Source organism: Plectropomus leopardus, chromosome 6 (assembly GCF_008729295.1).
Source record: "Plectropomus leopardus isolate mb chromosome 6, YSFRI_Pleo_2.0, whole genome shotgun sequence".
In the NCBI taxonomy this organism is placed as follows: Eukaryota; Metazoa; Chordata; class Actinopteri; order Perciformes; family Serranidae; genus Plectropomus; species Plectropomus leopardus.
In genome coordinates, this window is record NC_056468.1 from 17,425,952 (window position 1) to 17,450,617 (window position 24,666).

Below are 24,666 nucleotides of genomic sequence, written 5' to 3' on the forward strand. Positions count from 1 at the left end.
CAAGTTTGAAACCTAAAATCAATAGTTTAAATGACAAAAACTAAATACATACACACTCATTTTTGCTTGTGAGGACATTTCATTGTTTTATATTCATTCCCTGGAGGCCAACTCTAATCTTACCTGTCTAACCTCAGCCCAAGCCTATTCTTAGTCCTAACCTGAATAGTTAACATGATGAAGACCAAATACACACACAATGGTTGATCTAATCACAAGGATGTGTTTCACTTACAACACACGGAAAGGTGCCAGGAGGTACAATGAACACCTTTATTGTCTATTTTGTAAAGAATCCAGTTACACAGCATTTAATCTCTCTCTCAATCTCTTTCTCACACACACACACACACATACACACACACACACACACACACACACACACACACACACACGCACACACACACACACACACACAGAGCTCATTACACACACTCTACGTCTTCTTAGCTGGCAGTTCTACCAATTACATCTTTTGTTCCAACAAGTAAGTCTCCTGACATTTTACAAAACACACTTTTACATACAAAAACTGTCAACTCTTTATTGACGTTGAACACATTATAATAAGCAAATAAAACAGATTTAAAAAAAAACAACAACTTTGAAATGTCCCCTACTTGGCGTCGGTCAACCACCACCTCTCTCTCTGCTGGCTTTCACTTCATTTGTTCGTTCAGCCAGTTTCTCAGAGTCTCTAGGTTCCTCTGAATCCAGCGGACATTTTTCTGCAGGTTGTCCAGGGCAACCTGAGTAGCTCTCAGCTGAGATGCCTGCTCTTTGATAGACTCAAAGAACAACTGCACCTGCAGATCAAACAAACAGGTACAAAAACACAAAAGCATACAGGTGACAATCAGACAAAACAAAACAAAAATTCTTCTTCCAGTTTAAGTGTTTGAAATAAGGTTAGCACACAATTGTTACTTCTTAGGGTTTCATAGATATGTCTGTATAGGAAAGCACCACACCACTTTGCAACTAAAGACAATAAGAATTTGTGATTGAGGACAAATGCAGGTGCAAAACAGTTTAGGTTTCTCAGACACTGCCATCACTAATTAGAATCACTATCACTAATCTTATTGATATTACCAAAAGACCAAAAGCATGTTGAAATGTAATATATAGATTAGTTCAAGATATAAGAGCACGTTTACTTCAGTGAGTTCCTCTGGAGATGAAAACTGGCTCGTGGTGCCAATGATGATGTTTCTAATGCAAAAGGAGCCCAACTGGAACCTGCAGTGCAAAAAAAGACAGTAGAAAGAAAAGCCACAGATTAAAATCTCTTCCTACACATGCACACTGTTAGTTATAGCTGTAGCACAAACTACCCAATGTGTTGCTTGTGGTACAATCAGGTTATTATTAAATTAAAAACCTGTTCCACTTGTTATGAAATGGCATGGAAACAAAAAGGCAGCCATCTCACAACACCAGCTGGATGAGTACAAAGCACTTCTACAGAGGATATACTCGATAATATATTATTCTTACGTTTTAAAAAGGTATCAAAAGGAAAACTGCATTTCATAGCATCACAGTTTGACTTAATTGATATATATTGTCATCCACAATGTCTTCATTATGTTGCACTTACTTTTGAACCAGTGTGTCCCAGTTCTTTTTGACAAAGTTCCAAGCAAGGTGATGTCCCCGCGGGTTCCTGGCCACCATCAGGATGAGAGAAGACAGGTCCTGGGATCGAATCACCTTCCCGTCAAGACCCAACTCCAGCAGTCTGCAATGTAAACATACAATATAACCAATTCTATAACGCTACATTATCTGCCATCACTTGAACAGCCTTCTCTAAAAAGTTGTTTAACACATCCACAGACATAAAACAGATGTTGGCTGTACATTGTGATGCAGTACCCAATGTCTGCCACACGGTGGCAGCATTAGCTACATGTTAAATGAAAGCGTGAGAAGATACCTGAGTAGTTTGTTTGTGTCTTTGCTGCAGGTCAAGGCAAACAGGATTTTCTGTTTTTGTGCTGCAGACAGGGAGATGTTGTATGCATGCAAGAGTGAAGCCCAGCCGTGGTCATCCTGAGCTCCAACTGAAAACACCGTCTCTGCTACGTCAGTTGGCAAGCTAGAGTAAACACAAGTAGGGGTGTGCACAATAGAGACATGATGAAATATTAAATTATACGGTCCAGCCTGGCTAAAGGAAAAGCTGCTGTTTATGTGGATCAAATAAGCAATTGTTGACTGATAATGATGTGTGTTCAAATACACTTTAGACGGATATACTTGAGAGTCCCGTTGGACTGAAGCCAGTCTTTGAAGCGCTGATGTGCCCGCTCCAGACAGGGAGGGTCATCCAGGTGACAAGCCAGTGACAGGAGCTCTGACCTCAGCCGTCGCTCTGACACAGAGCCGCTGTCACTCCACGTCTGCTGGTCAATGACAGCACGGAAGAATCGCAGGATGTACATCTGCACACAAAGAAATAGCATCTCACATAAACTGCATTTCATACCAACACTGGCATAAACCTCATACTAAATGTGCACTCTTGTTTTCTTACCCCAAGGTTTCTGGTTATATCAAACTCATTCCTTTTCTCAATCATCCGGTAAAAGGCCTCCAGATAACCCAGTCCTTGCAGGAGAGGCACAGTGTGTTCTTCCAATCGCAGGTAACCAATCAGGTCTAAGGCTTTATTGAGCGGCAGATGACCTGCCCTTTAGAGATACACAAGAATATTTAAAAGGTTAGGTGTTATTTCAGGTGGGATAATCTCTGTCGTTTTGTGTAACAACAGAAAAAGTCACTGTCTGTCTTGCTGTCTCACACAAACACATAAAATATGCTTACGTGACCAACTGAAAGGCGTTGTGTATCAAGTGAGTCCTATCTTTGTAGCTCAGAGCAGTGTGGTTTTCCCTCAGTAGTTTTGCCATCTTGTCCCAACCACCATCCTCATAATGAACCACATAATAGCCCGTCATGTCAGTGTTTACTTTCACCCAGCTGACTTCCTCTCCTACATGAATGCTGTCTGATGAGACATAAATAGCAAAAAAAGGATAGAAAAGATTATAATAAGTGAATATATGCAATTCATTATACTTAGCGTATTCTCTCAGCCATGCTACCTGTTTGTGTTGTCATCAGGTGTCTGTGGATGGTGCTGGAAGCATCTGTCTTGTATGTCAGAGGGATGTGCCAAAGGAAACTAGGAAAAGAGAGTAGAATTTGAAAACTAGAACTAAAGCCTTGCGGTTGTATGCCTCCAAGAGCCAGTCAAGTTGCAGTTACAGTTTGCATCCGCGTCTGTCCAGACTCATATTTTAACTGTGACAGCAGACAATGTTGCAATATGGATGGTGCGGCAAAGAAGCTAAAACGTGGATGCTTCACGCACATCTTCAATCCAGCAGCACAAAAGATCTATATAATCAGCAGAGTTTCAAGGAGGACAACAAAGATTAGTGTCACCAATTCGGCATCTGATCAAATGTCTTCCCTTCTGTTCCTGCGATGTGATGTTGAATAATAGCCAGAAAAGTGTTTTTGCAGAACATTATGATGTCATAGTGAAGGCAAACTTTGACCTTTTGGATAAAAAATGTCAGCACCTCATAATTAAATCCCATATATTATTTGTGTTATATTTTGTAATAACTAATTCATCACTTAATCAAAGTCGACTTATGTGCAAAATTGAGGAAATTTCGTCAAGGTGTTCACAAGAATGAAAAGGATGGATGGAGGGATGAAAAAAGGTAATAATGGGTGTGAAACTTCAAGAGCAAAAACACATAGTACGAGCAGTAAGAGCAACATACAGTGTTAATAGAAGAGTACACTAAATACAAACTGTAGTTTAAAACATTGTACAAGGGCATGTGTGCATGCTTACCCCTGCTGCAGTGTGGGCCAGAGAGGGTCCGAAGGCAGCACTGTCCTCAGGAACCTGTCCTGTCTAAGCAGCAGGCGGGGGCCCTTCCTAGTAACGGTTACCACGGGAATACCTTTCTGCAGAGTCCAAGTGTTCATCATGGCTGTCAGGTCCAGGTGTTCCCCTGCAAACAGGTACTGCAGGAGACGACACATGCAACCATACCACGTCACAAGGTCAAAAACAATCTCCAAACGATGAAAAATGTATTAGATTATAGCCATTAAGAGAGGTCAGTGCGTGTAAGTTTACATGTTTACTCACTGCATTCTTAGAGGCCTGACCGCTGCTGTAACAGTGTTTTCCGGAGATAAAGTCATCCTCAGAGCATGTCTGGAGTGAAACCAAAACAATGCAACTCACATGTACCTGACATCATATATCATTATGTTTTAAAATCTGGTATCTTTCTACCTTCTAAGGCAGCTGTTCAATTCAACTCCAATTGTATTCTGTATCATACAGAACAAATAACTTTGAGAGACTCTAAACTTGCTTGAGATTCTTAATCCATCACAATGGGCACCACGTCTGCTTTGATTTCTGTCAATGTTTTTTTATCGATGCATGGGACGGTGGAGTATTATTTTAAAATAACTTCAATTGCATTACTGACCAAAGATAACATCATTTTATTGTCTGCTTGTAAAAGCAAACATGATGCTCATTTTGATTAATTACCTACTTTATGGAGTTTTGAAGTCTCAGCAAAGTGATTTATGCACCAAAGTGAAACAATAACTGTCTCAGAGGAATAAAATCTAAAACATGACAGCATCCATTATGTAATGTTTAGTATACATGCAACATATACCAGAATTCTAATGGGCTAAAACTTAAACTAAAAATAATGTAATTTGTGTTTGTACATTGGCTAGGCTGTCCCACAGGTCCTGGTTGTGTGCGTTTCTGTAGCTGTATTTGCGGAGGTATCGTACTATCCCCCGCTGGAACACATCATCTGTCAGAAAGGTTCGCAGCATGTGAAGGACACATGCTCCCTGTTGGGAAACAGAAAGCTTTATTTAAATCAGTGGGCCATGACAAGTTACGCTACGTAAGTTGGTTTCAAAGCAGTTTAAATGTTGTTTGTCATAAATGTGAAAAAGGGTTGTTTTTCTTTTACAATATGAATATACTGTAGAAATTTGAACATGACCAGGCCAATCAAAAGTGTACACATGTATGAGACTAAAAGCATACTTTGTCATAGGAGACTGTGTCAAACATCTGTTTGATCTGGGTGGGGTTCTCCGCTGGGCTGGATATTGGCCGAGAGGAGTTCAACGAGTCATGACCAACTGCTGCAAAACAGGTGTGCAGTAGATATTCCTCCTGAAGGATTGTGCAAAGAAAAGGATCAGCACCCTCCGCAAGGTTTAAAATTAATATATGACTGTTAATCAATTAAGCCAACTCTCAAATGAAACAAAGTACACACCACTTTGAGGTCGGGGTAGGTGGCCTCCACTGAAATGAACTCCATGTATCTGGCAAACCCTTCATTCAGCCAGATGTCGTTCCACCACTCCATCGTCACCAAGTTACCAAACCACTGGAGGCAAGAAACATTTTAAATTTCAGCACACTGTATTGACTATTTCATTATATGATATATGAGCATTTTAACAACTGAAGCCAAACAAATACTTAATTATGTATGTCATAAGAGTGCAGACACAATGGCTGTGTTTACATGCACACTAATATTCCATTAATACAATTATGACAACTTTCCAAATTTGATACAGGTCATGTAAACAGCATTTTTTGAATTAAGTATGTTTTGATTAAGACATATGGGACATGTTAATATTACTGTATTTGGGTTTGAGGAGCTTTCTTTGGACACGTATGCAGGAATATGCATCTTAATTGGGGTTTTTACCGCAATGTACGACAAATGGCCTCTTGTCTTTTCACAGTCGGCTCTGTGCTATGTCATGAAGACATTGTACAAAACCCCTAGTTTTTCATAATTGTTTTTTATTTTATTGAATAAGCACGGTCCTGAATGCATTTCATTATTTGTATGTTACATAATCATCGTTTCTTCAAGAAGTCAAATTTCACGACTTAATCCTGTTTGAGTTTCTCATCCACAAACACAATGCAGACATACACAGTTGTCCTCATGAGATATTGCATCCTAACCAACACAAATTTATACATATTTATATAGTATATATGGGTTTTTCACATATAAATGTGTATAAAAGGACAATGTCGGAAGACAGCAAGAAAGAGAAAAAAAAATGACAAGATATGAGAGCTCATTCGACTGAGCTCATATCTTGTCAAATTGTTGAAACATCACTCAGCAGCACCCAAAGACACTGTACAAAAAACAACTTGCCAAAAGTTTGCAAGGCTGAAGCAGAGATGCATGCCCAAAAGAAAAGCCCACATTTCTGGTTAAAGGGAGAAACACAACTTACATTTAATAAATATGAAAGACTTGATATCAACAGGTGCAAAGAAGCACTTTACTTTCCCATATTTTGATGTGATAAACATCATGTTAATCGGAGTACATTTATATGCACACCTGCATGTAAACAGGGATATTAGTGAAAATTTCATTTTAATTAACACGTAAACAGGAAGAAATACTGCCTTTTCAAAATAAGGGCAAAATGCATTTAAACGTAGTCACTGAGACGCTAACCTGATGGGCGAGCTCATGGCCGATCACCATAGTGACCCAGAGCTGATCAGAAATGGAGGATGTGAGGGGATCAAAGAGAAGGCTGGTCTCTCTGTAGGTGGTCAGACCCCAGTTCTCCATCGCACCAGACTGGAAGTCTGGGATGGCTATCAGATCTGAGAGAGGGAAAACACAGGTCAGGGGACAGAGGGTGACAGGGCAAAAAAACGGAATAAAGACGGAGAATATGAGAAAAGAAGTCACAGAAAAACTTAACAAAGGCTACCTTGTTTGGGTAGAGGATAGTGAATGTTGAAATACTCCTCATAGAAGTCAAGCATTTTGACAGCAACCTCTAAGGCATAGTGGGTCTGCAGCCACTTCTCGGGGGCGGCATAGATGGACACCTACAGACACACAAGAGTGCATGAAAAAAATGTCCTTGAGAAAGAAATACTGTTAGCGAGAAATGATTACATTCAAATATTACCGGGGAGAACACACCTGTACCCCAGATGATGTTTTTGCAGTGACAAATTTGAAGTCACACACAACAAAAGCAACAAGGTACGTGCTCATCTTTACACTTGCATCAAACTGGTCCTCAAGCAGGCCGTCATTTAATTCAACCGTCTTGACCTGAAATAGACAAACAGTTTATTGTGGCCATTTTTCACACACAAGTCAACATGTGTGATAAATAGCGTACATGCAGCACTCACGACAGGCATGTTGGACAGTGAAATGTACTCTGCACTCCTCCTGATCCGCACAGAGAAGTTGGCTTTGAAGGTCGGCTCATCAAAACAAGGGAATGCCATCCGAGCACTCGTGGGCTCAAAGTGAGTTGAAGCTAAACTTCTGAAATAAGACATCAGGAGATACTTTTTGTATTGTATAGACAGTAGAGTGTAGTTTGATGCTCCCTGAATGTTTAGGATCATTTACTAAGCTTGCTGTGAAACAATCTATCAGTTCTCACCTGGTCTCTCCTTTGATGCTTCTGTAGGCGCTCTTATAGAAACCATAGAAACCGTCTGCAAGTTGTGCCCCAAACTCAATATACAGAAAGTACTTCTGCCCGTTGCTGAGCACCCTGGGAGAGAAAATGCCAATCTGCTCATGGGAAGGGTTATGAAGAACTGGGAGAACCTGGATCAGGAGGAGATGGAGAGAAATTTAGTCTATTTTGGATAACAATGACAAATTATGTTTTCATAAAAACTGCTCTGCAGTTAAAACTACCTGATCAGACAGATGTGTAAGGTCCTGGTCCAATATGGTTGCCTTGGAGATCTGCAGACCTTTGCTGTGTAACACAACCCAGTTTGTGTTGTTCTGGACATCAATCTGGATCTGCACTGATCCAGTGAAACTGAGACTTGTGAGGTTGGGGTGCAGGAGGAGGTGGTAGTGAAGAGGAATAATGTACCTGATGTAAAGAAACACCTTTTTAGTCAGTGATTTAAAAGGCAGATGTCCAGAAATGTTCTTGTTAATTTCTTGGATGTGAGGCCTACCTTGGAAGGCGAAGACGGCTCCACGGGAAGGACAGATCATCAGAACCTAAATGAGACTGTTCTCCTGAGGGTTGAGGGGGGCTTGATGCTTGTTGTGAACTCTGGGTCAGCTGAGACCCAACCAGAGACACGTGGAATAGAGACAGCACTAATAGCCTTAATAAAAACATTGCAGAGGAAGTGTCCTTTAATCACTGTTAAAAAATAGAAAAAAGCCAACTGTGCGGCAGGCTGGCAGCTAGTATTGAACTTGGTCACATCCCAGACAAGAAGATTGATGAAGGACCACCTGATGTGAGTGTTGACTGCCTGTCAGAATGATTTATCCAGATGTCACGCTATGGCTGAAGAAAAAAACACTCTGGACATTTTTCTTGAACCTGAAAGACATGAGAGCGAAATTAGGAACACACCAAATACGTCTCTCAATGAAACAATTATATCACTGATCTTCCTGTGGGCTGGTATTTAGGAAGCTCCTAGAGTCCAAAAAGTGATATTTTTTATTTAGTGTGCACAAGAGAAATAATTGGTTCCCACAAGATAATAAGGGCCTCCCAAGCATTCAATCATTTGCAGTGGCCCACCAAAATCAAAACATTTACTGCCTCGCATTGATTTTATATTTGGAGCTGGACTGTTCACTGGGAGAAATATTGGAATATATATACCATTCAGTTCTGCATTACGCCACACTGTCTGAGCACAAAGCGCAAAGTAGGGGTTGATATTGGTTTCTCAGGGCCGATACCATTACCGACTGCTAGCAATTAATGAGACCAATAAGGGATATTATGAACTGATACATAAAATAAAACTGAAAATCTTTCTGTCATTATTTAGCATTTGGAATATAACAAACTCCAATCCAAAACTCAGTTTAAATGCCTTCAGCAAATGTTTAATCAAAATGGAAATGTTAAACATCAAATACAGCAAGTTCCCAGCAACTTTTGTTTATGAAGTCAAGTGAAAATTTAAATAATAAAAAAGAATAAATAAAAATTGCTCCTTAAGGTTTTATAAAGTAAAAGTTCCTCCCATGCTGACACTTTCTTAGTGGTTTTCTAATTTACTTTATCTGCAATCATCAAAATAAAACAAACAAAATGTCAAATATCAGCTCCAATGATTGGCCAGACCGATAACCTGTCGACCCCTAGTGGAGAGAACAAAGTCTACTCTGGGCACAGACAGAGCAGCAGGCAGGTGAAAGTCTTCCCACAAGATAATAATTTGTGTGCACAAGATAATAGAATAACTTGTACACACAAAATACAAGTTATCTTACCTTTTAACAAGATTAAATAAAATATCAACATCAGGGACTTCAGGAGCTTTGTATGTAGTATCCAATAAAAAAAAAGTTCAAATTCACCATGTCTAATACCTTCCTACCCCCCTCAGCCAGTTTTATGGATGTGGTCATAGTTTCAAAGGTTTCTATCTTAACAATAAAACCTGGACACATCTTTACTACCACCGTTTAATTGTTATTCATACTTCCAAATAATTCATCAGTCACAAACTTATTGTACAGTTTTAAATATGGCAAACCACGTGGTAAATGAATTCTGTAGAGTAGTCAGTTCATTCAGGCAAAACTGAGCTTTAGTTCTGGGCTCAAAACACCTCAGCATAAAGGAGACCCAAACACGTGACAAACGCTCCACATTATTTTCCATGTGGACAAAACAAGATGAGGACACAGCTAAAAGTGTGAGGTGACAACAGCTGCAGGAGCAGAACTGCAGTTCAAATCAGGCTGCACAGACGGTCACTGGGCTGTATACCGTGCTGATAAAGGTAGATTATGATAGTTGCAACCGAAAGGTACATGTGGAAGACTAAGTTAAATTAAATTAAGAAATGCTCATTTTGTACCTGCTTTAGAGGTCACGTTTTATCAGAAACCAAACAGAAATTGTCAAAAAGGTTTACCTCGTTCATTTTAGCAGCATCATACTTCCTTCATGTTCCTGCTGTTGACTTTTAGTTTCACTTTTCCGTATGAGCTCCCGCCCACTGAGAGAGAGAGAAAGCGAGAGAAAGAAAGAGAGGGAGGGAGAGAGAGAGAAAGAGAGAGCAAAAATAATGTTATGTAGTGTCTTTTCCAGCTCATGTTAAAGCATAAAGAGTCTGATAATGGTGCACCATGATTAGAGTTATTGTGAATACAACAACAAACATGCAGTATGTCACACACTGAGATACACAACAGTCCACACAATAGTTTTTTTTATCATTCGTGTGTGTGTGTGTGTGTGAGAGAGAGAAAGAGAGAGAGTGTGTGTGCAGGTGTACCCTACCAGGGTGTTGTCTACTGTTCTGGGTGTGTTGATATGATCAGTTTCTCACCTCAGGTCTAACAGCCGTATGCAGGTGTGTCTCCAGTTGTTTAAATGACTCTTCACTGACTTTCTACTGTCCTGTCCTCAGCTGTTGTCCTCTTTATGAGTGCAGATAAAGTCCACACGATGTGTGTGTTAGAGCTCACACTGTCTTCTGTGTGTGCTGTCTCCCTCTGTGTGTTTGTTTGAGTTTATGTGCGGGGTTGGGTTGGGGATGGGGGGTGGATGGGGGGGTTGGGGTTTTGGGGGGTAGTTATTGTTAGTATAATAAGGTCACAACAATGTGACATGTCAATCCCCCATAATGCAATGCTCCTGGCAAAGCCAAACAGCATGCCCCCATTTGACACACTCACAAATACACAAAGTGCACAAACAAACACACAGACCAGGCACTGACTCTAAATAAAGCAGACATGACTGAGCCGTCCAGGGGACTATTTTACCTCCCTATCATCTATTTATGGACAGGTAAGAGCTTTACAATTCTAATGCACGATTATGGTAAAATTAATATTTAATTATTATACTTACAGTATATATTCATTCTATTTCCTGTGAAAATTTTGCATCAATAGGCAGTAAAATTCTGTGTTTGAAGCATGACAACCATATTTCTTTTATTTCCTTTTTTTTTTTTTTAAGTTTGCAGCACGAAAACAGATGATTGACATTTTTTGAATTGCATCTGGCAATAATGTTAAAAAGCTTCATTAAAAACATCATAAACTTCACTAATATGGAACAAAGTGTCATCTTAATGTTCATGTTTGAAATTCTGACCTCTTATACAACAGCAAATGTGCCATTATTTAAAAAAAAAAACAAAACACCATATCCACTACCTTATTGATGTTCTGCACAATATTGCAATATTGTGTTTTAACCAATACATACCCTCCTGCTAGACCAAGTGCTCTCTGCATTCTAATTTCATTTTCATGTGATCCTCCATCATCTCTAAGGAGGTGTAGAGGGTGATGTGCTGGCATCTCTGGCCCCTCCAGTCCACCTGTCAGGGGAGAGGCTGGGCTGGACCCTGTTGGTCTGTATGGTGAGTGACTTCAGGAGAGGTCACCTAAAGGTCAGCTGGAAGTCTCAATCTGAAGGCCACATGTCCAGCTCACCATACAGCTTCGCTGTAAACAGGAAACATCGAGGCAGCAGCGCTGTGGCGATCATCACAGTGGCGACCCGTGACTGGCCCTTGTACAGCTGCTCTGTGAGTCACAGACGACGCCCAAAAGTCACCAGGAGACACCACACTACCTCATCAGGTAGGACTAGAACTGATGGTGATATCTGTCATTGTACCATTTTAGTTATTTTATTTATTTATTTTTATCATTTCAGATCGTAGAGACGTCTGCTGTGAATATGAAGAAAAAGGAGGTATGTTTTTAACATTTTTAAACATCATACTGATGTTGCGCTTCATGTTAATGTGTGTGGTTTGTTCCCCAGATGTTGCTGTGTGGACAAACACCGTGGTTGTTGTGGTTATGAGGCTGATTCTCATAAAGATCATCATCTTCAACAGTTTGATGACAATTTACGCTGTTATCAAGTGGTAAGAAGATGAGTCTGTGTGCATCAGTAAGAAAATAACCAGGTTTTCACTCACCTTTATAATGTTGTCTCACAGTGTGGAAATGTTTTTTGATCTAAAATAGAGGGCTTCTGATGTACCACGTCACCTTGAAAAAGAAAACCCAGAGAGGGAACTCTTTCTTGAGTGAAGTCTGCACAGTGAGGATTTCTGCAGTTTCACGTCTTCCCTTGAGGTTGGCTTTTGATAAGGGCTTAACATCGATCTTTGGATTGGAATCTCGTGCATTAAATGGGAAATTATCCACTGCAGGATCATAAAAGCAGCAGGTCTCAAGTGCTTCTCATCTTCTGTCGCGCCTTTTCTCGCTGACATCCCAGGTGTTGCCGACAGTGGCAGTTGAAAAAAGATTGCGTTGTGAGGTCAAACCTGGTATCTGATCGAAACCTAACCTCAGACAGATGGGTTAGTACACATACTGTTATACGTGTGTGTGTGTATGTGTGTGTGTGTGTGTGTGTGTTTGGGAGATCTGTGTGTATCCTTACTCTAATCTTTAATCCTGAATTGCTTGTATTGCTAAAATAAATGTTGGAAAAACTTGACTCAAGTTTACAAATAAACTGTATATTTTTGTTCTCGTTTTTTTTTTTTTTTTTACATAAATAAACAGGAAGTGAGCTTGGATTGTTTTGACTTTATTGTTTTTTAAATAAAACACTTGCACACAGTTTTTTTCCTCCATGTTTTTTTTTTTTGAGAGTCTTGAGTAACACACTGACATAGCAACAGAGCACCACTAAGTGGCAGTACAATCACATCTGACATTTTTTAAATTATTTTCCAACAGCAAGAATATGGAGCTTAACTTCCTCTACAGGACACTACGTTCATAAATAAGTTAAGTATTTCAACATTGACCAGTCACTCGTCACCAAACTGACACTCACACATGATGTAAGAGATCACATTGCCAAAAACTGAGATTAAGCTGATATGACAAAACAAACTGGGCATAATTATACAGAATGTTACATTTTAAAAAGGCTCATAGTGTCGAGGGTTGACGTGTCTATCAAATGGCATACATTTCCCACAACACACTGCTGAAGCACAGCAGACAGTGCGGTAAGGTTCTCAGTGATTTGCTGTGTTTTGTTTACACTCAGTATCTTACACGTATCCCAGTAACGAACAGCTCGTCAGTTCTGGCAGTTAGTAAAACAGTCTACAGTAGCAACTTTAAAAAAAAAAAAAAAAAAAGTAGTGAGGGGGAGGAGGAGGAGGAGGAGGAGGAGGAGGAGGAGGAGGAGAGGGGTGCTGGCTTGGTGGTGAGTTATGATCTCCTTTGTACATAAAAACCATACATTATCTGTCTTTGGCTCAAATTAACACAACAAAGAATACAGAGAGAAAACATACGTGAGCCGGTATCATCACAGCGTCTTGGCAAACAGGTGGGAATACCTGTGACATGATTCTCAAGAAGTGTTCAACCAAATGCAAAGCAAATTTTTTGCACGGTGTCAATCCATACAAAGTCAATGCAAATACGTGAATAGGGGCAAATATGTGTCCATGCGAAGTGAAATGTTTAAACTTGAGCAAAAAATTTGCATGACTGTATCGTGAAAGCCACAGGCAAATTAACCCTCTGGCAGGTACAACATGCTGTTGTTTCCCCCAAAGAGTTTAAGTGCGATAGATAGACTGATGGGATTAACACTCACTTGAAATGTAACATGATGGGTTCTTACTTGCGATATATTCAAAGTAAATGTTTGTCCATTTCTTAAGTTTTTCTGTCATTAACATGAATAACTACGTCCTTTGTTAAGAAATGTAAAGTTAATAACAGTAATTTCACACAGAAGCTTTGGCCTATGGCCCCTCTGAGCCCTTGGGCCCCTGCGCAAGGGCCCGGTAGGCCCGAATGGTAATACACCCATGGTGAAAGCCTATCAGCACTGAGATTCTCCAGATGTTGCCATGAATCATAATTGGAGGAAAGACTTGTTGCCAACTCTGGGCAAAAAAACAAGTGGGCGAAGCCATGCACTACATGATAAGTTCTGAAAATATGCATTTGTTACTTTATTCTGGCTATGGGTTGTGCTTAACTGCGACTCAAGTCAGCACTAACATTAATGTGAGCTGCCTTTCCCAGTTAATTAGCGCAACCGGCCAGCGGCCGCGTTTGCACAAGTAACATGAGGTAAAAATTCACTTTGCGTTTGTTCTGAACACATTCAGAGGGAATAAAACAATTCCAAGCATGTCACCAACTGGTAAAACAAAACAAACACTGACACGCACACACACACACTTTTACACACACTCGCGCATATTTGAAATCAGGACTGAGGAAAAACAACAAATTCGTACAGCAACAAAATAGTACTGATGGCATTTGCTGTGACAATATTAATAATACATTCAAAAGAGAACAACTCACATTAACTGACTCAAAATGAGACGCTGAGTCAAATCAGCTCCTGGAAGAATGATGCTTTTTAACAAAAAATGGCAGCTCCTTGTATTCAACAGACTTTTACATTGAAAGGATCAAAAATCGAATTAGAGAAGGTCTCCAAAGCTTGAGTCATTGCAGATGTTGTCGGAGGACCTTAAATGAGAGGAAGAAACACTGATGTGGATTTGTTAAAAAAAAAAAAAAAATTAATAAAGTGCTTCTGTTAAAACAAACGTCCTCTGTCTGAGGTATTAAAGAAAAATCACATCAAATGACACAAACAAACTCTACGCCATTACACTGTGCACTGAAGACAAGCTATTTACAGTTTGGAGTGTATATCCACACACTCTGCTCACCCTCCCAGGTATGTTTTTGTCATTGTCAAGTGTCTTATCCAAAGATGAAGACAGATTGTGAAAGCCGTCATCACATCTCCTATGTTTGTCCCCAGAGGGCTGATTCTGCCAGGTCAGATGCAGTTAGTGTTGCCAGTCTCTCCTGTGCCAAAAACACTTGTTCCCAGTAACTGTCCAGCCTGCTGTTTCCTCTCTACATGAGCGAGAAATCAGTGCTCAGTATCAGTGCTCAGCAAAAAACTCCCGAAACTCTCTCTCTAGTGCACGCACATACACAAGCCTCCAACTCCCGCTCTTACATCAACGCCATGGTCAGAGCACTCAGCAGGAGCAGAGCCAGCCGTCTGACAGCTTGAGAATCAGAGTGTAAGGTGGAGGTGGCAGAGCCACGGGGGTAGATCCTCCATCTATCCCTGTGTGGGTGGAGACTCTCCATGTCTTTCTGGGCGCTGTATGCTGCCACTGTGAAGTTCGCATCCCCGGTGGTCAGGAGATCAAACACACAGGAGTGGAAGTAAATGTCCTGCACCTCCAGCTGCTCCCTGCAGCGGTCCTTGGCCCCCTCCACACTGAAAACCTGTGTGGCACCGTAGGGGGATGCTTGTGTCTGTGAGGAGTAGCTGGGCCGACGCAGCTGCTGAAGCTGCAGGCCGAGTGCAGGAGGGGAGAGGGGCAGGGGAAGGTGCCCCGCCTGGTCGATGCGTTCTCCTCCGGGGCAGCCGTTCAGACAGAGCTGCAGGTCCTGGGTGGCATCGTAGGCCTGAGCAAGCTCTTCTGGGATCCGCACTGCTAGGGTCAGGTAGCGGCCCAGCTGGCGAACGATTACAGTTACGCCAATGTAGCCAGCGTGCAGCTCCACGTGGCGCCCGGGGCTGCGCTCAGAGATCCACAGAGCGCGCACCTTGCCAGTTGCACCTTCTGCACCAGCAGAAATGTGGATGGGGTCTCCGCTGCTCACAGTTCCATCATCGAAGGCAGCAGGGAGGTTGTCTGTGACAGCCTGGTAGACCCTCTGGTCGGTACAGCCCTCGTAGGGCTTAAAGATGATGGTGATCTGTAGAGAGGGTGAGAGGAGCATCAGGTAAGTTAGAGATATTAAGTTCAAAGAATGAAAATTACTGATACAATCAGTTGATAATTACAATGTCTGTTCGTTAGATACAGAACAAACACAACTACCATCAAGGAGAGAAGCAGAGTTGAAATATTAAATCATTAAGTTGCAGAGCTGCAACCGTTCGTCGATTAATAGATTAGTTAATTAAGATAAACTTAATGTGGAACTTTTGTCTATGTAAGTGTTCACAGTTCACCTGTGTGGTTTCTGCTCCTTACGTGCAGTCTTTTACAAAAACCTTTTCCAACGTTAGCAAAACGCTGAAGTATTATGTTTATTTCCTTATTTCCTGCAAGACAATGCCTGTGTTCTTGGTGTTTATGGTGATGATATATTTTGTTGAACGTGTCAAATGGTTGAAGACAGATTACAAAACTAGGATCTAGCAGCCAACACAAAATAAACCAGTCATTTATTTTTGTATGTAAGCTACTAATTAAAAATCATTTTGCTGTTTTTGATAATCAACCTTATCACAACACAGAATATCCTGATACTCAGTGGCATTGAGATTTGCTTATAACCCCATAAATTAATGGAGAAAAACATTGCTAGATAAATTGATAATCAATCGTTTCCACCAGAGAGATCAGGTAAAAGGTCTCTCACACACTCTTGCAAATATTAACATTTCACCGTTACACAGGTTACTGACTCTCATCACGCTACATTTGAGAAATGACTAAATGACTTTTTAACAAGTCGTAATTTGACACAGCTATGCAAACATGCTGACACATGCGCGCACAAACACACACACACACACACACTTAAAAACACACAGGGCTCAGTGGTGAGTGGATGCAGGGTGTGGTGTGAGCATTACGGTTAGCATTAGCATCATAGTTCCGGTGAATGGCTGCTTTGTTCACATGACAGCCGTGAGGAATGAGGCTTGGCAGGCCATTAAGCCTGGAGGCCTGTTAATGTGTGTGTATGCATGTGTGTGTGTGAGAGAGAGAGTGTGTGTCCCCTAATAATCGTGACTAATAACTTGCCCCACCTCTGACACAAGGTCAAACCTTCAGCTCCACAGTGTAACAACACCACTATTTGCTTAATGTGTGTGTGTGTGTTTTCTGTCGGCGTGTGCATGACTAAGTGTATGCATGGGTGTGTATGTGTTTTAATAATTAAAGCTATTGACAAAGAGAGAGGCAGATCATCAGGATATAATAACTATCAACAAAGCTCCTTTAACACCACAAAGATCACCTTGTGTGGCTCCCCATCCACTGGGTGCTGCATGTGTGTCTTTTTGTCACAAAGGGATACAGACCCTTAACACACACACACACACACACACACACGCACGCACGCACACACACAGCGCTTTAAGCTGCAAGGAGTAGCACTTCTGAGACACACAAATGCTTGCAAACACACACATGGGTAAACAGTGGGTCCTTTCACACATCTCATTCCATGTTATTAGAGGTCAGGCTACATGCAGCCATTAACCAAGTTCGGTTTCCAACACAGCTTCAGTCACAAGAGATAGTCACAAGATCAACCTCACACCTGCGAGTCGAAAAGTAGAGCAGGGAGAGCAAGCGTGTTTTCTAGCCTTACATTCATAACATTTCTTACTCTGAGGCACAGAAAAACAACCTCGAGGTCATTATGGAAAATGCTTCTCACACACATGCGCGCGCACACACACACACACAAAAACTAGATTACACCAGCTGCTCTCACTTAAGAAACTCTCCCAGCCTGAATTACAGCAAATTAGACCCCAAAAGCCTGCTTCTCTCTGCTTCCCTCCTTAGAACTTCTCACCTTATTGGTTGCTGTGGCACTGGAGCCAGGCACCACGGGAACATTGGTGACCTGAACAGACAGATAGTCATTATCGATGAGAGGCCACGCCCCCTCCACCTTACAAGTCTGGAAGCTGTCCTTAAACGTCCTCAGGTGCGGGTCCCCGAACAGCCCGCAGAACAGGTAGACGGGCCGAGAGTGGCTGTGGTCGTGGCCATGCCCATGGCCGTGACCGTGGGAATGTGTGTGTGCATGCAAGTGGGGATGGGCGTGGGCGTGCTGGGTGCGACTGTGGTAGTTGCAGGGCTCGTGTTGGACCTCAGGGTGTGTGGAGGATGTGGGCCCGTCTCTCGAGCAATTCCTCTGGCTCATGAGGTCAGAGATGCCCAGCACGGCCGAGTGGAAGACCAGGTTCCCCCGGCAGGACTTGGCTGTCCTCTGGGTGCAGGCCGAGTATGCGCGTAAAGCCTTGCAAAACTCGGTGTGGAAGCCATCCACGGCCGGTGTCAAGTGGGAGGTCAGGGAGACAAAGTCGGTGGTGCACTTCTGGATACGGCACTGAGGGGCGGCCACCTGGCACTGACCTGGAGAGAGATGTGGAAATACTGTTAGAAAAGTGACCAATTTAAGATCATCACATGCATTTAACTAGAAACAGGATGTGCACACAAAAATAAGGTTACTTTGAAGTTGAAAGCACGATGCTACCGGTCTGTTATAATCCAACCCAATAAAACTGGAAAAAGAATCTGGTTAAAGTGTTGATGAATCAGTAGTGCCGCTGCATGAGTGTCATAAACCTGAGGAGCAATAAACCAAAGAGCAGTCAGACAGAAAAGATAAGGAACTTTTTCCCACAACGAGTGAGATAATAGTACTTATATAGACAGGGAGTACATAATATGTACTGTGTTACAGACAGAGAGCGCAAGATAATACAAGGTGTGCTATGTATACAAGCATTTTAATATATTTGTTGAGACTGTGTCAGCAAAGATTGAAGGGTATTGTATTTGTGAGCTTGTGTACCCTGAGTAAAGAAAATACACAATCAAAAATGTATCTTCATTAGCAGAGGTGTGGACTCGAGTCACATGACTTGGACTTGAGTCAGACTCTACTTCAGACTTTAGACTTGACAAAAACAAAAAAGACTTGCAACTTGACTTGGACTTTAACACCAAAGAGTTGCAACTTCACTTTGACTTAATACCTTTCCCCAAGCCCAAAGTTCAAGAGGTATGTTATTTAAAAAGTGTGCCACTAATCAAGCCATTCCCCTTAATTTCCTGATTCAACTATTATTAATTTCCTGCAAGTCGAAAGTTAATTCCCCAGATACACTTAAATTCAACCAATCTGACAGCATTCAGTTAAGTTGCAGGAGAGAACTATGAAGAAATAACATTTTGTAGCTGAGAGCCATTATAATTATCCTGGCATTTTAATTGACAAAAAACCTACTTTCAAATTCCATGTTTACATGCTGCAGTCAAAGTTGAGGGCAAAATTAGTCTTTCTTATTTAAAAAAATCCTGCTTTCCATTATTCATCAAAAAAAGACTTGTTGAGGTCGTTTTCCTCTTTTTATTGAACAATGGTGATGTTATTTACGGGCAGGCGTCCAGTTTCACTCTCCGACCTTTAAATGCAGATCAACACTCAGCCTAAAGATTTATCACTGGTGACAGCTATGGGACACACCATTGTCTTCTTTTTCAAAAAGAGGAGGGACCTGCATTTAATTTTCCTTATTTCCAAATCTATCAACCATGCTAACATGGACTTTTGGTAGTCACTGTACCTGTTCTCAGTCACGGCTCACCCTGCAGGTGCCAAACATTGGTACATAGCAAGGAAGATCAGCCTTTTTCTACCAAGCCGCATATACTTGGAATACGCTTCAACAAAATTTTGAGCTGTCCTCGTTGATAACACTGAATGAATTCCAAGATTTAATAGTGATTTCACTGACTGTGACCGTCATTGTTTTAGGTTTGTTTACTTTTAGTACAAGCCTTTGCAATTTTCTGTATCGATAATTTGTTTTAAATTGAATGTTGAACTTTGGCACCATTGAAAGGTTCACCCTCAATATGTTTTCCAAGACTTTAAATAAAATAAATGAATAAATGAAATAAAAAAAATACAAATTTTAAAAAAGCAATCATGATTTTTGTAAATTTAATACATTATTACTCTGTTGTTGCATGTAAGACTTAAGGGAATTTAGTGGCATCTAGCTATGAAGATTGTAGAACTGAAACCAGCTGAAACATCTCCAGTCAGTGTTCATTGTTCAGGCGTTTTTTTGTCTGTTCTGGGCTACTGTAGAAACATGGCGGTGAACATGGCAATCTCCATAAACAAGGACCCGCTCAATATGTAGATATATATGGCTCATTCTAAGGTAATGAAAACAGGACAGTACTTATTTTTAGGTGATTAAACATGAAAGAAAACATACTGATTATATTCTATTCAATTTCTGCCAATATATTCCCCTAAATCCTACACACTGGGATGTTAAAATGGCATTACAATTGGCCAAGAGCACATTATGACTTGTTAAGGACTTGAAAGTCAAAGTCACTCAAAGACTTGAAACTTGGGAGTTGAGTGAAAAGACTTGAGATTTACTTGGGAATTGCAAAACGATGACATGTTCCCACCTCTGTTTATTAGATATAATTTCAAGTCTTTTTTGTCACTTTAATGTTTGTTTACAGCTATGAGCAGGCTGAAGTAAGGAAATGCATCCAAAACACTGATTACTCTGTCCCTGTAAACCCGTTAGCAACAAATTTCTTGGCCCGAAATTGTCCCTGATGTTTTATCTGTTGCTATATTTCTGAATTTAACAAGGGTCAAACCAGCCTTTTATATCATAGATCATCAGAGAGAGAGGGAGGTAGAGTGAGAGAGCGAGATTAGAGACCAGACCTAATGCATCAGTCACAGCGTGCTCCTATTAGATTAGACCAGAGAGAGGCTCTGCAGTGTATCGGCAGCTGCACACACACACACACACACACACACAAATAGCTATCTTAGAAAGAATGCTGCTTGTGCTTCCGTTAAACGCACGCAGTCAGTGATGTTTAGATGGTGGTATGATCTACTAATGGCCAAGCAAAAAGCAGAGAGCGCGTGGTGTGCACTGAAATCAACAGATTCCCTTAATGTCACACCACCACTTCACAACCACCAACACACAAACACACACACACACACACAAACAGCACATTCCAGCCCTTCTTTGCACATTTATTTGATTTTGGGGCATGACGGAGTCGGGCGCCACCATTTGGGGGCAGTAGTGCTCTGAGTTTTAGAAATCAAGGTGCAGGTACGGCCCCCACTCGCACCACGCTCCAGAATCTCTCTCCTGCCTGTTAAATACTGACACCAACCTACAGACACACAAACCAACACACACACACACACACACACACACACACACACACACACACACAGGCTGCAGTCCATGCCAGCCACCACTGTACAGACGGTCTGAGTACTGAGGACACATTGTGTCTTTGACTGGCGCTCCAACAGCCTCCTTCTTTCCCTCCTATCTGCCCCGCAGTACCTAAATACCCAATCTAATCAAAGTGGGTTTATTCTCTTTCGGAGGGGTATCAGAATCATGAGCTGTTCTAAAAAAACACACAAAAGCACTCATTCACTGACATTTTCCCAGCAGGGTGACGTAGTAGACAAGAGTCGACCCTGTAACTGAAGGACTCGGGTTCAAACCGCTGACTTAAATGAATGTTAAAACCTCTCTGATGACAGGCATCTGCTGAAGTTTCACACCAGCTGCAAAAAAAAGACTTCTATGTGATGAATTACAATATTAAAGCTCAAGTTCTTAAATTTTTGTGCTTTAAGGCTTCCAGTGATCTTCCTTTTCTGAGGCCGTCCTCCTAAACGTCCTTTCTAAGCACGAGCAGCTGTACTTTCAAAAGAAAATCCAATCTATGCATATAAATAAGCAATTTGTGGTAAGTCGAGTCGATGTGATGAATACTGAATTGACTTGGAAATGTTGTTAAGAAGAGAATAAAGAACTCCTCTTGTGAGGAGCTGATGCCGTTCAACACATCCAGAGCCTGGTTTGTGTCATCCCCTGGGGTGAGCATCTAATATAGACACAATAAAACAGCCAGCAATGCCCACAGCACTCCTTCCATGCCCTACCACAATATTAACCTCTCCTTTTCACTCAGGTCTCATCTCATCTTTTCTCTCAAGCCTCATCTGCTGTTATTTTTTTTTCCAGCTCAAATAATTTCCCTCCATCAGCACTCTTCTGATATTATATTCTGTTTTCAGCCTTCAGCTCTCTCGGTCCCTGGCCAGCTTCTCTCCCCCGCATCCTGAGGCACCCTCTCCACCATCAGACAGAGGTCAAAAGATCCTCCAGCTGAATCTCTCCGGCTCAGTTTAGCGATTCTTTGTCTCCCCATCCGACAGCCTCCAAATTCTCTGATCTCTGGAGATCAGAAAGGGATCTACTGGGATCATCTCTCAACTGAGGGAATGGCTTGTGAAGTGCTTATTGATCACCTTGTTGTGTGCACTCTCTCTCTTTCACACACACACACACACACACACACACACACACACTGAGCTCAAATCACACAAACAGCTCCTCCAAGCTTAGAGATACAAAGCTTTACAGGAGCTCATGCACTCTCTCGCATAGACACTCAGGAGTGTAAACATCAACTCTGACATTCCTGCCTCGACATCTGAACCGACACAAGGAGCTGAAAGCCAGAGCGATATGCGATAATATGTCTGAATGCCTTGAAATGTACAAGTTATAACAAATAAAACAACAACACGCTAAATAATACGCATTCTTTCCAGGTGACGCACGTGTAGCAGAAGGTGCCAAGTGGGTCTTTAATGTGGAGTGGGTCTCTCTGTTCCCACCAGGCTGCGTGCAGAGGCGGTTTTGTCCCGCTGCCTGAGCCGTGTTAAACTAATTACTGGAGGTGTGACTGCTCAACAGACAGCCGCCACAACAGCCGACCCCCTGCACACATACACACACACACACACACACACACACACACACACACACACACACACACCCTCCCCCCCCCCGAAAGAAGCTGGTTTCTGGAAAGGGGATTGCTTTTTGCATCTGTGTTGATGAATTTAAAACCATTGAGCAATGTGGTAAATAAGTGGTTAGATCATGACCTCCACAGAGAAGGAGTCATTATGTTTTAGTCTAACAAACACCTTATTAACCTTTGGCTTTCATTAAACACACTCTTCTTTTGTTTTCTTTCTCTGTCCAGCATGTGGCTCAGATTGCGAGGTGTGAGTCTCTGCTTTTGGTGGTTAAAAGAAGACAAACAACCACAAATTCAGACACATCGGCATTCAAAAACAAATTGCTTGTTGCTTTTTCCTTTACATTGTTTAACTTTGATCACTTTGATACTATCTCTTATGATGCATTTTGTTAATTTGCATATACACGATGTTCCACAATAGATGTAGTCAGATTTACAACAAAGCAAAGCCCTGATCCTAACTTTTTATGATCCGATTTACACTCAGATAGATTGTTTGCTTCAGTATTGCTCTGACTAAAGCTGTAATCTGTTAAACATGGACATGAGGAGAGATAGTCACCCTCTCTTCCCCTCCTCCATGAGCCATTAAGGGGCAGACAGGAGAATGACGGCCCAGGAGAGAGGAGGAGAAACTCGATCCGTGCTCAGACTGCTGCACTGCCGCTGGAGAGAGAGCCATTGTCAGGCAGCACTGGGCCCAACACACGGATCGGCCACGCAATGATTACAAACCCCTAATAATTACTAATAAAGTATCTGATCGCGACTAAATGCAACAGACTGGGAATTAAGAGTTAACTGTGGTTGCAGTTTGTGCACCGCGCAGCAATAAGTGCGAAATTGGACAACAAAGTGCGTGAAATTACAGATTAGTTGCGATCTTGACCGGGGCACATGAGTTGCTGAAGTGCAATCAGTTACCTATGTGAGCTCCGCAGCAGAGAGCGATGATCAGCAGCAGCAGTGGCCGGAAGCGGCGCACCAGAGACGGGGAGGCGAGGCGCTCAGCCCCGCGGCAACAGCATCCGGCTCTCCCCATCCCCGTCCATGCAGGGCCAGGAGGGGAGAGTGGACAGACCTCCAGAGGGCGAGGAGGGGTGGTGTCCAGGCCTTCTCACTTCTTCTTCTTCTTCTTCTTCCTCTTCTTCCTCACTCTTGTCTCCTTCCTCTCCTCCTCGGGTGCGCAGGGGCATTAAAACACAGCTGCTCCGCGGAATGCAGGGCGGAGGGGTCGAAAGGCAAAACAAAGTGCGAGGAGAAGTCACTTCGTCGACACTTTTACTCCCCCCGTTACAAATCCACACCCCCCACGTGATTTTAAGTGCGCTCCCTCCGCGGTCGGACTTTCGCCTTGATTGTGATCACTCTGTGCTCTCCTCTCTCGTCCCCAAAACACGCACAATCACATCTCTCCCTTCCCCACCAGGCAGGCCGGGGTTTCTCCTCCACTCCTCCCCTTTCACTTTCTCCTCCTCCTCCTCTGCTCCTCCGACAAATCAATAGAGAATCAACCAAACCCTGCTGGCGGAAAACCCGCCTCCCACAACTCTCTCTCTCTCTCTCTCTCTCTCTCTCTCTCTCTCGCTCTCTCTCTCTCTCTCTCTCTCCCTCGCTCTTTCTCTCTCTGTCTACAAAATAATGAAGAGGTCGGAGATAAAAGTTGTAAAACGTTGGTAAGATGCCATTAAATCACTGTGTATACCGAAGAGAATAATGGGTTTCCGATGCAGTGCTGCCGAGGTATTTTATTTGGCAGAGTGAAAGCTGATCAAGAGAAACCAGAGCCTCCAAGACATCACCATATTTCTTTGTGTGTTTTTGTCACGTTTTCTTTCCTACTTAATACTACTACTTCTTCTACTACTACT

At 42.0% G+C, this 24,666-nt stretch overlaps 2 protein-coding genes across 2 annotated transcripts; both read right to left on the reverse strand.

The window, feature by feature from the left end:
• Window positions 1-359: 359 nt before the first annotated feature.
• On the reverse strand, window positions 360-10,537 carry erap2 (endoplasmic reticulum aminopeptidase 2). Its single transcript, XM_042488909.1, has 22 exons — window positions 10,445-10,537; window positions 10,028-10,111; window positions 8,087-8,466; window positions 7,812-7,998; window positions 7,549-7,718; window positions 7,289-7,427; window positions 7,071-7,205; window positions 6,853-6,973; window positions 6,588-6,742; window positions 5,361-5,474; window positions 5,123-5,254; window positions 4,789-4,920; window positions 4,184-4,252; window positions 3,881-4,056; window positions 3,114-3,193; window positions 2,833-3,016; window positions 2,543-2,699; window positions 2,266-2,450; window positions 1,943-2,104; window positions 1,604-1,744; window positions 1,161-1,242; window positions 360-806 (listed from the first exon to the last, which is right to left on the reverse strand). The coding sequence occupies exons 3-22, from the start codon at window positions 8,254-8,256 to the stop codon at window positions 660-662; spliced, it is 2,838 nt and encodes a 945-aa protein (XP_042344843.1). The 5' UTR covers window positions 8,257-8,466; window positions 10,028-10,111; window positions 10,445-10,537; the 3' UTR covers window positions 360-659.
• Window positions 10,538-12,681: 2,144 nt separating this feature from the next.
• Window positions 12,682-24,203, reverse strand: rgmb (repulsive guidance molecule BMP co-receptor b). The gene is made up of 3 exons (XM_042488956.1): window positions 23,720-24,203; window positions 17,718-18,283; window positions 12,682-15,872 (listed from the first exon to the last, which is right to left on the reverse strand). Exons 1-3 carry the CDS (start codon window positions 23,835-23,837, stop codon window positions 15,114-15,116), a joined length of 1,443 nt encoding a protein of 480 aa, XP_042344890.1. The 5' UTR covers window positions 23,838-24,203; the 3' UTR covers window positions 12,682-15,113.
• Window positions 24,204-24,666: the final 463 nt, after the last annotated feature.